The sequence below is a fragment of the Oreochromis niloticus genome, linkage group LG15 (genome assembly GCF_001858045.2).
Source record: "Oreochromis niloticus isolate F11D_XX linkage group LG15, O_niloticus_UMD_NMBU, whole genome shotgun sequence".
Taxonomy (NCBI): domain Eukaryota; kingdom Metazoa; phylum Chordata; class Actinopteri; order Cichliformes; family Cichlidae; genus Oreochromis; species Oreochromis niloticus.
This window is the reverse complement of record NC_031980.2, coordinates 39273352-39291324: the sequence shown is the minus strand read 5'-3', so window position 1 is coordinate 39291324 and position 17973 is coordinate 39273352. Positions and strand designations below refer to the sequence as shown.

Genomic DNA, 17973 nt, shown 5'->3' with positions numbered 1-17973 from the left:
TTCATATTTGAATAAGAATCTGAAAGGATTTTTGAGTCTATCGCATTAATTGCTTTGTACGGGAAAATGTAGTGGAACAAAGCTAATTTGTTTTAAATCTACATTTGCACTTTTCCAATTAAGTGTCTTTTGTTCTTGCTCTGCATCACCCGGCCCTAATTCACAACACATAATAGCCCTAACACACGCATAACCAAGGAGCTGCCATTCACCGAGACGAGCAGCTACTGGGATAGCAAATTAGTCACTTAGCGCCACCTGCTGGACACATGTTTGACACGCAGGGTGTAGCTTTGCATCTGTGGAGCAAAATAAGTGAGAAATCTCAATGTAAATCAATTCTGACAGTAAGTGCTTAATTTTTCACAGAAGTACATGTTTGTGAAAAAACAGGCACACACCTGGGGAGCAATCAGGAGACCCTAACCCAAGAGAAGCACTTCAGCTGACTTTAGAGCAGCTTAATCAATCCCGGTCACTAGAATTTACTTGAAATTCCTGGAAATTTACCCTGCAAATGAAAGCACTGTTCAGGAAGTCCTTAAAGTTCAAACCAATGACAAGAAAACTTCAATGATTACAAATATTTTAATAGCATAACTCAATAATCAGACAAGTCAAAGTTGTGACTTTCAGACATGAAATTATATTCATGGATCATTAAATAAGTTCAGTCCCTCTGACGTGAAGGCAGAGGGTTCGAGGGAGCATGGGGAAGAAGAGGCCACGATTCCAGGGGTGAGCCGGAGAGTCACATGGAAACATCGGTGTATTAACTAAGCTGTTTAGTCCTTTTGGAGAAACACAGTTCTCCATGCATGCCAGTGAGGTACCGCTTGTCCTCATCAGCAGTTCTGGCATCGTGGCGCTAACCTGTTTACATTTAATAGTGGACAGTGATTAAAAATGATCACCCTTCAGATACTAAATGTGGGCACATTTTCCACATCAGTGCCACCAGAAAACAACTTCCTGTTTGGTTTCCAGTTGAAAAGTTGCCGACTACCTTCCAGAAACTGTTTTACCCCACTATGAGTGCAATAACACAATTACCTAGTTTTAACTTCAGTAGACAGTAATGGCTAATTTAGCCACTTGGGGAGAAGGAGAACAACTGATTTCAAATCCACAACAGTTTAAACATAATACATGTAAAATAAAGATGCACTCATTGTTCCTCTGCAGGACCTTCGGTAATGTTTGCTGTCTCAAGCTTTATTGTGACCGACTGACCCTGAGCTCGTGTTTAAAGCACTGAAAGTCTGCATTACAAATTGGAATTTACTGTGTTTTACAGGGAAAGTTGCACATTAATGGCATCCCGCCATTTTCTTCCTTTTTTGTTTTTTGAATAACTGGGTCACGACTTCTGCCTCAAAGTAAGGTTTTATTAATTTTGCCATAGTGCTCTAATATGACTGATTTGTGCCATTTTCAATCTAGAAGCATATTTGACTCGTCTTTTTGCTGTGACTCTTGTTGTGTGAGCCAATCAGGACGGGGCAACATTTAGCGGTGTGTTTCTTTCACTTGATCAGTCCTGATAAAGTCTGATGTCAGTTTATGATCCTAAACCTCTGGACTGAACAGTAACCTGCACATTTTTGCATTGCAGAGTAAAACGCTGGTTAGATTGTAATGAACCTGGCTTCATCAAGCTTGAGTACTTCTCATCTATCATTAGAACTCTTTTCTCTTTGGCTCACCTCTACCTTCGCCCACCCAACAACTGTAAGACTAACTCCTCATCCTCTGCCAAAGAGAGACCAGTGTTCAGAGCTGTGTGCTCATCATCTTCATCGCTCACTTTCCTCCTCTTTCCTGCTGTATGCTTCTCATCCTCCTCTTCGCTGTCCTCCTCTTCTTCTTCTTCACTGCTGTGCTGCCGTTTAGACGACCCCATTTCCATCTCATCCTCCTCGTCCTCTGACGACGAAGAAGACGACGAGTGCACTTTGTCGGGATCTGGTAGGGTACTGGGGTCAAACTCGTCTTCGCTGTCATTGGCCAGGTACGCCACCACCTCGTCCTCCTCGTCTGATTTGTTCTGGTCCCGCTTGCTTGCCTCCTTCCTGGCAGCCCTCTCCTTCAGCCTCTTCTCTCGGTGTTTGGCTTTCACCTTGCGGCTGTACTCCTGCTTATCAAACTCTTGATCTTCCCGCTTCAGCCTCTCCCGAGCCTTTTCCACATTGATTCCTGAAACCACCTCCTCCTCCTCCTCTTCTTCCTCCCCCTCATCCTCAGCAGTCACTGCTCGCTGGACTGGTGGCCAAAGCTGCACAGCCTCACCTTCTTCATTGAAAGTCACTTTGGTGTTTACCTGAAATTTTCTCTTGAGGATCTTTTTAGCTTCTTTGTACTTTGTCTCTTTCTCAGTTTTCTTTTTTGGGTCATTTTCAGGATCTTCTGGACTCTGCTGATCCTCGGTCAGATTAAAGACATCCTTTCTTTTGACTGTCAGCAGGTCCAAGTCTCGTAGATCGTCATCGTCGTCGTCGTCACCTGCACTCACGGTTAATGTCTTGGACGTATCCAAACCTCCTTCATCACCACTGTCCTCATCCTCACTGGACTCATCTGACTCTGAGTTTTGCTGCTCCTCACGAGAAACCTCTCCTTTCAGCTGGGCCTTAAACTTCCTCAGCTCTTCTTCTTCCTCAGACTCCTCTTCCTCCACTTCTTTTTCTTCTTCTTTCTCAACTTTCTGTGCCTGAGCTTTACTTAGGAATCGAACCCTTGGGGCCACGGCGAGGCCGAGGGACAAAGCGTACTCGGGAAGCTTGATCTTAAAGGCATCAAACACCTCCTTGTTCTTCATGAGATACACCGAGCGCAGGTAGGAAACGAAACACCTCTGAGCTCGCTCCTTCTGCTCCTTCTCCTGAGCGAGGAAGGCCTGCAGCTTCTGCTGCACGCTCTGCAGTTTGTCTGGGTTCACCTGGAATTAGCCAAACAATTAAGTTAATCAGACGTTATGTAATGTTTTGCGACTACACTTAAATCTGTCTGTTTGAAACCACAATTATAAATATAATATATATTAAATAAATGAACTGTAATAAATATATTCTGAGAAGGTTTTTAAGACTAGTACAGCTCTGGGATGATGATTTGAGGGCAGAGATGTGTGGACATAAAGGTTTTTGTTTATTATTTTGCAATATTTGAAATATAACTACCACATTAAGCTGTATCAGCAGTGTTGGGTATAGCATAATCATATTATATCTAAATTTGAGTTGCTGTCATCACCACTGTGTCTTTTCACCCAACCTTTCTGTCAGATTTGTAGTAATACTTGAAAAGTATCAAAAAGTTATTTGACATGTGCACACCTTGTTAGGACAGCAGATGTGTGTCATATTAAAAGTGTTATACTAACTTGTAATTACTGGGGAGTAATGCAAAAGTATTGTGCCAAGCGTTGTAAATATTTCCTTCTAAATGGAGTAAAAACATCAAACAATTATTTTTTTTTAAATCACCTCAAAGATGACTATTTTACATGAACCGACTGAACAGTGTGTGTGTGTATTGGGGTGTAATAGGTAGATGATGTCTCACTTGTATCTTGTTGATGGGAACTTTCTTCTCCTCCAGCTGCTTCACCATGCCTTTCTCCTCCGAGGGCAGCAGCAGCAGCAGGGCCTCTCCACCCTCCTTGTACCTGGCTGTCCGGCCCACCCTGTGGATGTATGTGTCGGCGTCCTCTGGACAGTCAAACTGCAGCACCCAGTGGACGGCAGGGAAGTCCAGGCCTCTGGCAGCTATGTCGGTGGCAAAAAGCACAGCGTTTTGCTTCCTGAGGAAGTCGTTGTAGACCTCCACCCTCTTCATTTGCTGCTGTTTTCCATGCAGAGCCAGGATGGGCATGCCAGGCCGGAGACGGCAGAAAGCTCGGAATAGGTACTGCACCTCCTTGCAGCAGGCGAAGAAGACTATGATCTTCTTCTTTAGGTGGCTCCTAATGAATGAGTAGAGCATGTTGACCTTCTGGTGGAGCTCACACACGATGTAGTTCTGCTCCAGCGTGGCTGGCGTGCTGAACTTGGCTTTTTCATGCACCCACACATACTCCGGATCTTTGAGACTGAGCCGGGCCAGGTCTTTGACTGATTTGGTTTGCGTGGCAGAAAACAGCAGAGTCTGCCGGGACTTGGGGAGATTCTCCACGATGGCATTGAGCGTATCTGCAAAGCCCATGTCCAGAATGCGGTCTGCCTCATCCAGGACCAGCATGTGGAGGTCGGAGGCGTGGAAGGTGGCTGTTTCATCCATGTGCTGGAGGAGTCGGCCCGGGGTGCAGATGACAATGTTGGTACGGTGAATCCTCTCACACTCGCTTTTCATGTCTTTTCCGCCGATGATGAGCCCTGCAGAGAACTCGTGGTTCCTGCCCACCTTGCGCAGGACTTCAAAGGTCTGGTAGGCGAGCTCTCTGGTGGGAGAGATGATGAGAGCACCGAGGCCGTCCATGGAGCTCCATTGGTGGCGGTAGAGACACTCCAGGACCGGTATGAGAAAGGCTAAAGTCTTACCGGAGCCAGTTTTAGCCGCACCGAGAACATCTTTCCCCTGCAGAGCGAAGCCGATGGTCTGCCGCTGGATCTCCGTAGGCTGCCGATACTGAGCCTCCTGCAGGCCCAGCAAGGTCTTCTTAGAAATGGGGAAGTCTGAGAACTTGACAACCTCCTTGAGGTTGATGTCTCCATACCTGCTCACCAGCTTATCGATGTACTCTCGTTCTACCTGCCACTCGGGCTTCTTCTTCTGCGCCCTCTCTTGCTTCACTCGTGCTTTGGTGCGGTTGTACTTTTTCTTCCATTTCTCGAAGTTTCTGACGGGGTCGGCGCTGGCTTTCATCTTTTGGGGTTTCGGTTTTTTCCCACCCGGATTTGAGCCTTTTTTCTCCATGACTAAAGACGAAAAGCGCAGCAAGACAGAGTTAAAAACACACACGCTGGACTCTAGATAAACAGCATGGAGAAGCCAGCTCGTCGTCGCGCGTTGAATGACGTAGTCATCTCGCGACTCAGACCTTTTACATGGGGAAGCTTTGCCCTGAACTTTATTTGATAGGCAAAACTGCAACATATTTATTTATTTATTTGAATGTATTCAGAGCGCTAAGTAAAACGGGAAGAATAATAAAGACAGAAGTGGGTGTTTTGCATAATTCCGTAGTGTTGAATATTTTTACCGTCAAAGGTGGCAATCCAGCTGCCTTGGATTATGGCCAGCTGCACCCATTCTTCAGAAAAAGTGTAAAAACAATTGTCGTTGTCCTTCTCACAGAGGATACACGTATTCACATCCAAATTAAACCACGATGTTAAGAATTCAGTTGTGTAAATCTCATTTTACTGCTTCTTTTGAATCTTCTTTCACTTTAGGGGGATTAGGCGGTGGAAATATTTTCTCTCCTCGACACCAAATTCAGCAGAATATAATTCAACTTTTTAGGTTAACATATATTTCAGTGATTTGACTGCTGCAAATCAAAATTCCCACTATATGTTCAAAAAAAGAAAATCCCTAACTTTTGCATTTAACCAGTTACTCACATTTCACTATAGAAATATTGTTTGTTGCACAACACATGGAGTTTGCATGTTTTCCACATATTTTCCTAGGTCCTCGTTGGGTTTTTCAGTTCCTCCCAAAGATATGTGTGGGGTTAGGTCAACTTGGTGATTCTTAATTGACCATAGGCTTGAATGGTAGTATATCTCTATGTTTTAGAGTCATGACAGATGGCAGCCTTTCCAGGGTTTACCTTCTCTCTCACTCTATGATATCTTGTTACCCTTCAGCCCACCAGCTACCCTGAACTGGATAAGTGGAAGAAAGTGGATGGACAGAAAGATAGCCCAATTTAAAATCAAAATGTTTAATAAAGCAGGGCATGATGTAGGGTAGGGCTGCCTTGGGACCGTAGTTGCTGTTGTATGAGTGTCCAGTGTTTCTTGGCGTCACAATTTCATCAACTTATTATGTCAGTGTTTGTGTCACAGAAGTAGCAACAAAAACTCTGAGTCTTCACAACAGGACCTCACCTGAGTGCCATCACAGTGACTCTATAGCTCTGTGACAGACTGGCAGCCTATCCAGGGTGTATTCGGCCACTTGCCCTATGGGATCTGGGATAATGTTCAATGTTCACAGCTAAAGTGGAAAAAAACCCTCAAAGAGTGGGAGAAGCAGAAAATTTGTATTCAATCCATAATTTTTTTGACAGACACGATATACAACAGACACAATAAGCACCAACAGTCTGCTTCTCTCTTATGAAATACATATGAAAACATATGAAAAACTCTTTCAAAAACTTTTTTGCATATAAGTATCAACTGCTTTTTTAATTCAGCTTCCATAGCCATCTTATCTACCTCCAATTATTCATAAAGAACATGCCACAGCAGTAACAGTTCCACTATAATTTCTTTATTAAAATCACGAAAATCAATTCTGTAATGCAAAGCTGTGTCAGAGAAAATCTAAGAATGATGTTATTGTTGGAGATAGTCCTCGTTTATAAAGTTTGTAAAGTGCCCCATTAGTGCTGTGCCATACTGCAAATTTTACATAGTATCACTCCGATACCAAGTAAAAACAGGGCCAGTATTGCTGATACCAGTACAGATACTGATACTTTGAACTTATAAAGGCAGCTTGTGTTGTGGAGAACAGTTTGTGAGCTTTTTATGTATTTTGAAACTTTTATGGAGACCTGCAATGTAAATGTGCCTGTCTTTAAAGGACTTTGTGTCAGCTTCTGTCATATAAATGTGCTACAGGCTACAAACAGCATAGACCTGAGAGTTTAAAAAAAGTTCATATTTCATAGTGCATGTTTGATGTATATTTTTTTAATTTCCAAAAAACAATTCATTTAACACACGTAAATATTTAGAAACAAAGTGTAAATCCTATCACTCTTTCTATTATTGATCCGATACCAATATCAGCATCGACACTGTCGTTTCGACGCGGCCGCCTGTAGGTCCCGTTACAGCCCAGCAGGTGGCGGTAAGACCGCAGAGTTTGGACGTCAACTGCGTGAAAACAAGAAGACGAAGAAGAACATGTCGACGCTGATACCGCTCTACGAGCACCTGATCAGAAGAGAAGACAGATGATAAACAAGTACTAATAAAGACCACTTTGCACAACACAGAGTGGACATCCGTCGGCCGAGCCTCGCCGACATCCCTGCAGCTCTTATGCTAAACACGGCATGGCAGAGAGACCGGACAATGAGGTAACAGTCAGGGTAGCATTGGTCAGTAAAAAAATGGCACATTTTAAATTCGTGCTCTTAACACCCAGAAGTCGTTAAAGTGCCGTTTAAAGTGAAGCATGAATTTAAGTAATCCACAACAGAGAGCAGAGCTGTTACGTGACGTCTGCAGACGATGAGAAACTTGTGATAGCTGCAGAGCTACACGACTACAGGAAGCTAGCAGCAACTGGGAAACTGGAAGTAAACACGAGTCACGTTAGTCAGAAGGTTTAAGTTAATTTTGCTGAGTTTTCTGGCCTGTTAGCAACTCGGCGATGCGTGACTGCAGATTACAGATCCAAATAAAACTTTGCTTCAGCTTTAAAATAGCCCAAAGGTTTAACCGTCTGCGTTTGTTCGTTAGTAAACACAGCTTTTAAAAACATTTAGCCCACATTATGTATTTCCAATAAATACAAATGCAGTTTTATGAAGTGAAATTTGAACATGAAAGTCCAGTATCTCAAAATACCAGCTAGCTAAAAGAAAGATTGACTATGAAATGTTACTTTAAGGCAAGCTGTACATTTTTACTGTTGGACTCTGCAGGAGGAAAGGTGGAGAAGAGAGTGCAGGCAGAGTGCAGTGGGTGGAGACGAGTGTCACGGGTGATTTTTGACAGATGGATAGCAGCAAGAGATAAAGGGAAGATTCATAATCTGTTAGTTAGACCTGCTGGTATGCATAGCACTGACAGAAAGACATGAGGCCGACCTGGAGGTGGCAGGGCTGAAGATGCTAAGACTTTTGTTGGGAGTGACCAGAATGGCCACAGGGACAGCGCTGCTGAGTGGTTTGGACACAAAGTTAATGAGGCAAAGCTGAGATGGTGCAGAAGAGGGAGAGTACGTAATGAAGGATGTTGAAGATGGAGCTGCCGGGCAGGAGGAAAACCACAGAGATGATTCACTGACGTAGTGAAGGAGGATATGCAGAGGCCTGGTGTGACTGAAGAGGATGTTGTTGAATTATAATTACTTCTTATTTTATTTGTATATCAGTAATGTGGAAGCTATAGCTAATTTTAATCAATATACTGCTGAGTGTTGTAATCTATAATTATGTGTAATGATGCATAAATATATAGGCTAACATTGTTATTCTCTGATATGGACCTTGCTGATTGCTGATTGCCAGTCAGCAAAAAAGAGACGCATTTACTCTGACCAATGTTTAACTGTTACATCAGTTTTGCTTTGGCAAAATGTTGAATTGTGGTGAAATAAAAACCTGAAACAGAACATAAGAACATCAGTACAAAAATTGGTATCAGTCAGATGGGTGTTTTAAACAAAGGTATTGATTTCAGATTTGGTGAATCGCTTAATTTCATTATTTAAATGATAATACTACAGATTTTACAGAACATTTAAGCCCAACAAAACTGATGAAAATGATGCACAACAGTCAATAAAGCAATTAGGAAAAATGACATATGCAAAATTAAAATATAGTTATTAATAATTAAAAACAAGAGTCAGTACTGTTTACAGAATGACACCTGTTAACGATTAAAGCTAAAACTGAAAAGGTGAGTTTTTAGTTTCGATTTGAAATCTGTTATTCTGTGACCTCTGAAACATGTGAAAGTTGTGACCCTACTGCTCTCCTGAACTGTGATATTGGTAAATACTTTCAAATTACATTTATAGCCTCTCTTGCTAGTTTAAATAGAATAGATCACATAGATCTGTTCTACATGGATAGATGCTTATATTAGAAACTATGGTCTTGCCTGAATAATGCTGCCATCCAGTGGGGTTGGGCATCCTCAAACCCTCTCTCGCTCATACAGATGTGTGAACATCCCACATTTATGCATTGTGCATGTGGTTGTTAAGGTGGAGGAGGCTGACCACATCTACCTGCTCATGAAGGAGGACTACCGGATCTCTAGGAATGTGCGACTGGCGTGGTTTCTTAGTAAACTTAACCAAATCATCTGTCCGGCTTCAAAGCCTGAAGTGGTGAGTTACTTTCCTGTTCTGCAGCAGCACCAAGATCAAAAAGTGGCATTAAGATTGGCTCCCTTCTATTCTTATTCCTGCATATGCCACCAATGATTAGATGGTGGCTGCACTGTAGAGCTAAAACATTCTGGTCTATTGATGGAGATGTGACAAGTTAAAGGAAAAATACTTGATGTGTGCAGTTATGGGAAATGGTTCTTGCTCTGTTAAGCTTTAGGAGGCATTTTGCTGAGGCTGGAAAATGTGTCACAGAGAGCTTTTTTTAACATTGTATCTGCTGTTCTGATTGGTCACTAAAAGCTACTGCAAATCATATTTACTCCCACTTCCTGTTATAGCTGCACTCTGAAAATGAACTGGACCTGCTTAGCATCTTACCTAAAGGATGGCAGCCAGATATCTCCCCAACTCCACACCCATGCATACTGATGCCTTCCACCCGGGCCACCTTCCTGGCCCGGAGGTACCGCTTCATCATCGAGCTGGACCTCAGTCCCTCCACAGGGATTGTGGTAAGTCTTAAATGCACTGTCTCCTGAACGACTTCAAACAATATTAAGAAGTGCTTAGTGCAAGAATAGATGTAATATTTAAGTTTGTTATGATTATTTGCTGTGTAAATTATTCATAGTGGACAATCCATTTGTCTACTTGTCTTATTCAAGTACATCACTTCTCTTTCATGGCTCCTTAGTGTCTCAGTGTGTTTCCATTTGTAGTCAAGAAGGCTTTTAATTTATTCATACGCTGTTATAATAGCAAAGAATATTCATATTTTGTGAATGAATTTTGCAAATGGTAAATATTTGATCACTTAAAGTGCTTTTTCTTACTCCAGCTGCCTCTTTATTTAGCACTGGGGACAACCCAGGGTTCAGTATGTTGCTCAAGGATACTGCAGACTAGATGACCCGCTCTGCCTTCTGAGCTGCCCAATCATTTGCCGCTCTGACCTCATTAAGATTTTTCACTTTTAGTTGGTTGAATCTGAATCGTGCTCGAGCTGTTGCTCAGTGGGATGTTGCTACTCCATACTGAAACATCTCATAGAAAACTGAATGCATGGCCATCCAAACATGTGAAGCAGCACTGCATGGTGATCCAATGAACTCTTACCAAGTGCAATCACAAGGATAGAGTTAAAGTCTGAAAGCACAGAAGCCTGACTGAGACTGTTGTTGTGCTGCTGAATGTGCTCCTCAGTCTTCACATTTGAGCCTCTTTATATGAAACAGCACAGAGTATTCTGTAAATCCACACGCTGCACTGTTGAACCATGTCATTACATACGAGAAGGACTTAATGCAGTTCAGAGGTTTCAGGTTCACTTCTCTCAGCATGTCTCTTTCTGGTAAGATATGGACAACAGATGGACTTTCCTTATTGCCTCTTTGTTAGCATGAAGGCCATATTTGGAAAACTGTTAAGCAGTTACTTACAGATAGTCATTTCTGAACTTGTTTTAGATAAGATATAACCTTATATGGTTAAATATGTGTAAAATATAAAATAAGGACTTATTTTTAAGTGCCTTAAACCTGCATGACTTCAAATTGGAACCTCGGGTTGTAAAAAGTACAAATTCCTTTAAAGTACAACATCAATAAGAGATTTTTCACAAGTTTATGTAGTTTCTAAATTCACCTAATGTGCAAAAAGGTCCCTGTTTCGATGTTGGCATCCAGTGTAACAGTTTGTCAAATCAAAGTTGCAGACCTGTCTGCTGTGGTGAACCCTGCTGATTGACAGAGCAGCTAGAAGAAGCTTCCAGGGCCGTGTGCGTTCTCTTTGGGTATTGTGGCTTCATCCAACAGTCCAAAGACATGCACAGGGTTAAATTAAATGGTGTGAGTGGTGGTCTGTCTCTATATGTTAGCCCTGCGACAGACTGGCAACCTGTCCAGGGTGTACTCTGCCTCTCATGACAGCTAGGATAGTCTCCAACATCCACTACTCTCAACTGGATAAGCAAGTGAGTGAGTAAGCAGATGGATGGATCTTCTAGAGTCAAAAAGCTGAATAAAGGAGGGTTTGCTTTAGTGTGGGCGTGGCTTGTGACTGAAGTCATTGTTGTATGAGTGCCATGTTTCTTGGTTTCACAGTTACATCAGTGTCAGCAGTTTTCTAAAGTAGTGCCAACACAAATGTTCAGATCGAGTCTTCACAGCAGAATTTCACCTAACCAGTGAGTGACATCACAGTGATGTCACTCATCAATGTTGAGTGACATCACAGTGATGTCACTCACATGTTGCCTTTAAAAAAACAGTTAAGATAAGGCCTTCCTGCAAAGCCTCATCCTGAACTTCAACATCAGCCTGGTCCCTGATGTTAATGTTAAAACTGTTATTCTCAGTCTGTGGTGAAAATCCATCTGGTTCTTCAGTCTGCACAGCAGAGGTTCTGTGGACAGAGCGCGACTGATTGAATCAGCTCCACTAATAATGGACTTTAATTAAAGTTTAAATGTTTTTTTAAGACAGGATCATGACATAGACTTGCACTCTTACAGTGACTCCATTGATGCATGTAAAGAAAATGTATTCAGTTCAATATAAATCCTCTGCCTAAACTGGGGCAGGTATGAATGTCATACGCTGAGGAAAACAGTTCACACCTGAGTCCTGCCTCCGGTGTACAATATTCCAGATTATTGTTTTCTGTCCTGCAGGATGACAGCACAGGTGAGATGATCTTTGATGAGGTCTTCCACGCCTTGTCACGGTGTCTGGCTGGTCTGGTTCAACCATTCAAAGTCCCTGGAACAGATCGATTTTTCAAGCCTAAGATCTTCATCACCATCCTTGCATATTCCTCCATCATTGGCCTCACTTCACATCAGGTAATGAAAGTAATTTTTAACTTAACGCCAAGAAAAGCAGAGTTTCTCTCTTCAGCACGTGTTTATTGCCCAACCCACACTGGTGTGGAGTGCTTCATGCTTACTTTAATCTCTCTCTTTACTATATTTGGCTTTACATTTCAGCCACCAAAGCACTTGTTGGGTTAGTTTCTGTGGGAGATGTTAAGCTGCTGTAGATGTTTGTGCAGTTCTCCGACAGTCCTTAATCTTTTATTCCCTGCAGGTTTTGGTCCAAGGATGTCAGCTTGATAAAACAGACCTGGATGAGTTCTTGCATCACATCTACCAGCAGCTCAGAGCGTTGGAGAGTAGCATCGCAGAAGTCCTGCATCAGCAGCACGAACAGGCAAGTGCACACCAGCAGAAATGACACTGTGCTAGCAGGAATGCTGTAAGTATTAGAGAAACACTGCAAGTGTAAAAACACTCTCACCAGCACCCTGTAAAACTCAGCTGTTACTTAGAAGCAAAAGTAAAACAACATTTTCTAAATATAACATCCAAAATGCCCTCCAACTGTATCAGACTGGAATTAGCGTCGCTCTTCAGTTTGACCCCGAACACACTCTCCACGATTGGCTTTCAACCACAAGCACCTGTTGTATCCATGGTTACCAAAAACAGCATGGGTGTGATACTTTAGCCAACTGATCGTGGCTCAAAACGTTGGGAGTTCGCCTTCTAATCGGAAGGTTCGAGCCCCGGCTTGGACAATCTCGGTCGTTGTGTCCTTGGGCATGACACTTCACCCGTTGCCTACTGGTGGTGGTCAGAGGGCCCGGTGGCGCCAGTGTTCGGCGGCCTCGCCTCTGTCAGTGCGCCCCAGGGTGGCTGTGGCTTCTTGTAGCTTGCCATCACCAGTGTATGAATGTGTGCGTGACTGGATGTGTAAAGCGCTTTGGGGTCCTTAGGGACTATTAAAGCACTATACAAATACAGGCCATTTACCATTTAACTGCAGCAGGTTTGCTACGCCTGCGTGATTCGTGACCCCTGTTTGTAGCAGGTCATTGTTTTTAAGAGAAACATCTGTCCCACTTCTGTCAAAGAACAACTATGTCTGAGTCTTCTTGTGGGTCGACTGATTATGCAGGTCAGTGAAATGAAGCTATCGCCTCACATCACCGCACACGCCTGACTGGGAGCGAGTAGCTGATATCCTGATATGTTAACAAACACAAAATTCCCTGCTGACATTATTCACTGTTATTTGCTAGAAAACAAACAGAGACAGACTTTGCACTGCATTCAGTGGGTCACTAAGATAAGATGGTTACCGTTTCCTTGTCCACTACGAAAAGCACATGTTGTAACTGCCCTCAGCAAAGTGAACTCAAAGCTCCTCCACACAATGCATTTTGAACATAAATGTAGCTTTAGGTACATTTGAAAGGTTTAAACATTTTCTTTACAACAAGTACCTTTAAGCAGAACTTCTGCATCAGAGCATGTCACAGTTTAATGTTGCTTTATAAAGAATGAGTGTGGCATTAAATCCGCCCTTCTATGTTGTACATTAAATGTGTCCTAACACATTTATATTTCCTTTGCTATTTAGTGCGTGGAGCCGTCACAGAGCTCAAGTGACCAGAGCAGCAGCCTGGACGAGCACCCCCACAGGAAGCAAAGTGTTTCCATGGTGTCAGCTGAAATGGGGCTGGTCAGCATGGTACGCCAGGGCATCCTGGCCCTTCAGCTGCTGCCTCCCAACTCCAGTGCAGGTTGGTGAAGTTACACTTCAAGTACCCATGGTGTTATTTAGGAGGCTCTCTTTAGTTAAAATGCCTTATTTAAAAGAAACGTCTCTTCTAAAAACAAATCTGTTTTTAATACAGACGATTTTTCACTGACATTCATAGATCATAAAAACTGTTTCCTCAGAGCCCAAAAGGTTGATTGTGTTCATCTGGATGTTTTCAGTGGGAGAAACGTTTCGTCACTCATCCAAGTGACTTCTTCCATCTCAGCTGACTGCAGGTTTCCAACCTTATAAACAGCATATTTACATGAAAAGGGAAAGACCATCTCTGAATGGAGGAGGGGGCCTAAGGGTACATCTGTCACCATCTTACAATGCTGTGATTGCAGCCATTCCCCAACTCTCTGTGAATGGGACTCATGGCCACTGATCAGTGGTCATGAGAATTTGCATAATCATGATGAAGGACTGACCTCACAGCCCATTGTTCCTTCAGTGGGCTGGTTTCAGTCATTATGCAAATGTACTGTTTATAAGATTGAAACCTGCAGTCAGCTGAGACTGAAGGAGTCACCTGGATGAGTGATGAAACGCCACGTCCAGATGAACAGAATCAACCTTCTGGGATTTACTTACCTGGATGATTGTTTCCTCAGAAATAACAGTTAACATCTGAAAGCACAGCACTCCATCAGATGTTACTTGGATGTTGTTTTTCTGCTGTATGGATCAACTTATTGATCTGATGTGAACCACTGAAGTCACAGAAATTTGGGACTTTATTTGTCATGGCCTCCTTTATTCTGCAAGCCAGGAAACTGTTGTTTTTTTATAGAGTTTATGACACTGATAGAGGAAGAGCGCACGCTTTCAGACAGTTTAAATTACTGATGCACTCAGTTTCTCTTCTGTAAAATGACAGGTGTGCTTATGAGAGAAATAAAAATAGAGAGGTTGAAACTCTGCATGCATTTTATTTTTTTTTACACATTAAGTTTAATTAATGAACGAGTAAATGCAGTTACATAAAACGCACATAAACTTCTTTTCCTGTAACTTTTAAAGGTTTTTAATGAATGGTTTTGTACCACATGGCAGTAATTAATGCGACGATCCTGTAGTGATGGATATAAAGTTGGTGCTTCACAAAGAAGAAAAAGCTTTGACTTGGAACACCGACTCCTTTGTTTACTTGTCTTTCTGTCAAAGGTATCATTATCATCACGGACGGGGTTACGAGTGTTCCTGATGTCGCCATGTGTGAAACCCTGCTGAACCAGCTCAGGAGTGGAACCATCTCCTGCTCCTTTGTACAAGTAAAGACAAGAATCTAACTTTATATTCTGAATATAAAATTAAATTTCATTTTTGTGTGCAAGAACTGTTATCTAAGGGGTCACAACAAACGTTTCCCACAATGGAAGTGATAATTATTATTTAAAGATATTTAGGGGATTCTCCAGCTGTTCTGTTTTTGCATTTACAGGTTGGCGGGGCGTACTCCTACGACTGCAGCTTTGGCTATATCCCCAACGTCGAGCTGATGAAGTTCATCTCATTAGCTACTTTTGGCTCCTACCTGCCCAGCTGTCCTGAAGTGGACCTAAACAGCGAGGAGATGAATGCCTACCACAAAGCATTTTTAACATACTCCTTCCTCAAGAGCCCCGAGTCCATGAACTCAGAGTATTTCTGTGGTGAGACAGCTATGTGCAAGTCTTATGCTAGTTTTTTTTTATCTAAGAGGCAAAGTCACTTATCAGAGTCCAGCTGAATCAGCCTGCTGAGTGTGACGTGAGCAAGGATGCAACTCAAATTAGCACTGACAAAGTAAATATTTATTCTTTGTTTTGAAACACAAACGCTGTGTTTTTTATTGTTAACGTTTTTTTGAATCCTCAGTCTTAATGAATGAGTGAATAATGAATGAATATTATTCATTAATTCATTAATCTTAATGAATATATGAGCGTTCCTCCATCAGGCCTCACAGCACAGCACTCTGGTTTACATGAAGGCTGAATCCCATCCTTTTTGACATCTTACTGTCAGTTTTTACAAAAAAGCAGCTGCTGAGTTATAATATTCATCTTAATTAATTATACTAAAGTTTATTATCTTAAACTTAAACTAAGTATCATAAACAGAAGATATATTGAATTCTCTTAATTCCATATATTTTTATCAGTTATTTACCTGGGATCTCTTTAGCTACATTATATGGAAAACCGGTTATATTTCAGGTCATATGAAGAAATATAGAAATATATAGAATTATAAAAATGTCCGAGAGGTTCAAACACTGCTGCATTTAATGGCTAGTCCTCTTCCTCTTTATTGTCAGCTTATTAGCATTTGTAGGCCATAATCTCTTTGTTGTTAGTGATGAAGATGACTGTGATGGTTATAATCATCATGAAACTAACTGCTTCTGTTTTGTAGTTTCCCAGCACAAGCTGTTCAATGAGCACCTGGTGTCGGCCAGCGGGAACCCTGCTCTGGTCATGAGGAGGAAGAAGCACACGGAGAAAGAAGTCCATGCTCATCTAATCAGCGTGGTGTCTGTGAGGCTGAGAGAGGGCTACACCATCACAGACATCAGCCTTACTAAAGGTAAACAGCTGTGTGTCTTCACTAACATCTCAGATTAAGTCAAAACTGAATGTTTGTGTTGAGACTGAAGCTGCTGGTGACATTAGGTGGGACTCAGCTGGAGGTGAAGCTCGTGCTCTTATGGAAACACAACATGCACATTGAGTATCTCGCGGCTGCCTCCTGGCCTCTGGACCCCTCCAAGAGAACCACCAGAGTGGAGGTGACGATGGAGGGGAGCTACGACATCTTGCATGACATCAGCTGCACCCAGAGGAAACCCATCACCAGCCAGTACCGCACCTCTGTCATCCGACGCTTCTGGAACACACTGCAGAGGTACGACATGAGGACTGGAATCTGGTTTCCAGTTAGAGATTCTGTGCAATCCCACCATCATGTCGACATATTGATATGAAAGTCCATGTGCTGTTTGTCCTTTCCAGCATCAACCAAACTGATCAGATGTTGGTGCACCTGCAGTCATTTAACTCAATGCCTGAGAACTACATGATTCCTGAGAGCACCAAAAATGGAGTTCCCCTGTTCTACATCCCTCCTGGCTCCACCACTCCGGTCAGCCTTCCTGTTGTTATACTTCACCACTATGTTGGGAACTTACTAACTCTAATGATCTGTGTTGGTGCAAGGTTTAAAAACTGAACGTTACAAGGTTTTACATGATGGAAGTTGGTGGAATTTCTCAACTTTGGCTCAGCGTTTATATCAGAAATGCATGTCATTATTTTTAGAACAGGTGGAAACTCTGACTCCAGTCAAACATCAGCTAACTTCCTGTGTGTCTATCACAAAGAGTTGCTTATGCATAGTTGCATTTTTTTCATGGAAAACTATGATCCCGAATGCTCCTAAATCCCTGCAGATTTATGAAGCATGACACCAAAAATGGACATAAATATTTACAAATTGTTCTTATTGTTCCTGCTGTGTGTGTGTGTGTGTGTGTGTGTGTGTGTGTGTGTGTGTGTGTGTGTGTGTGTGTGTGTGTGTGTGTGTGTGTGTGTGTGTGTGTGTGTGTGTGTGTGTGTGTGTAGACCAGCTCTGTTTCTGTCGTTTGTCACTTAACGCTGTGGTGTCTCTGCTCCTCCTCCAGGTCTTGTCTCTGCAGCACAGTGGATCGAAAGATTCCTCCCAGTCCCAGTTTGCATCATACTGGAAGCCCATCCTCTCCATGGACGCCAACTTCTGGCAGAGATGGCTACACATGCATCGCATTGTCATCATCCTTGAGCATGATATGTAAGAATAATGCAGCTAAAAAAAAAATCTTTTATTCTTTTTATCAGCCATATTTGTTTATGTCTGTTTATTTTGCTTTGCCAGTCTTTCATTGTTACCACAAAACTTTGACCTTTGCAGGCCTGTCCCCAAACATCTGCACACAGCTGGAAACAACGGGCGCTACAGCACCATTCAGTGTCGCATCTCCCACTCGGCCCTCACGTCACTGCTGAGGGACTGCAGCAGCTTCGTGCTGGTGGAGGGTTACTCATATGTAAAACTCATATACAGGTGAGACGACAGGTGCCGTTGGCTGATGATGTTT

General features: G+C 42.5%; 2 protein-coding genes across 12 annotated transcripts in view; one reads left to right on the top strand and one right to left on the bottom strand.

The window, feature by feature from the left end:
* Positions 1-569: 569 nt before the first annotated feature.
* On the bottom strand, positions 570-5049 carry ddx10 (DEAD (Asp-Glu-Ala-Asp) box polypeptide 10). Its single transcript, XM_005457285.4, has 2 exons — positions 3565-5049; positions 570-2938 (listed from the first exon to the last, which is right to left on the bottom strand). Exons 1-2 carry the CDS (start codon positions 4912-4914, stop codon positions 1709-1711), a joined length of 2580 nt encoding a protein of 859 aa, XP_005457342.2. The 5' UTR covers positions 4915-5049; the 3' UTR covers positions 570-1708.
* Positions 5050-7063: 2014 nt separating this feature from the next.
* Positions 7064-17973, top strand: part of szt2 (SZT2 subunit of KICSTOR complex) — a 91369-nt gene continuing 80459 nt past the window's right edge. For all 11 annotated transcript variants that reach the window (XM_019345913.2, XM_019345905.2, XM_019345907.2 and 8 more), the window contains exons 1-13: positions 7064-7261; positions 9124-9249; positions 9591-9764; positions 11924-12094; positions 12339-12461; positions 13674-13836; positions 15024-15130; positions 15301-15511; positions 16257-16427; positions 16514-16745; positions 16853-16982; positions 17521-17666; positions 17787-17939. In XM_019345913.2, coding sequence (XP_019201458.1) covers positions 7238-7261; positions 9124-9249; positions 9591-9764; positions 11924-12094; positions 12339-12461; positions 13674-13836; positions 15024-15130; positions 15301-15511; positions 16257-16427; positions 16514-16745; positions 16853-16982; positions 17521-17666; positions 17787-17939 — 1931 coding nt within the window. In that variant the 5' untranslated portion in view covers positions 7064-7237. The remainder of the gene's footprint in view (positions 7262-9123; positions 9250-9590; positions 9765-11923; positions 12095-12338; positions 12462-13673; positions 13837-15023; positions 15131-15300; positions 15512-16256; positions 16428-16513; positions 16746-16852; positions 16983-17520; positions 17667-17786; positions 17940-17973) is intronic.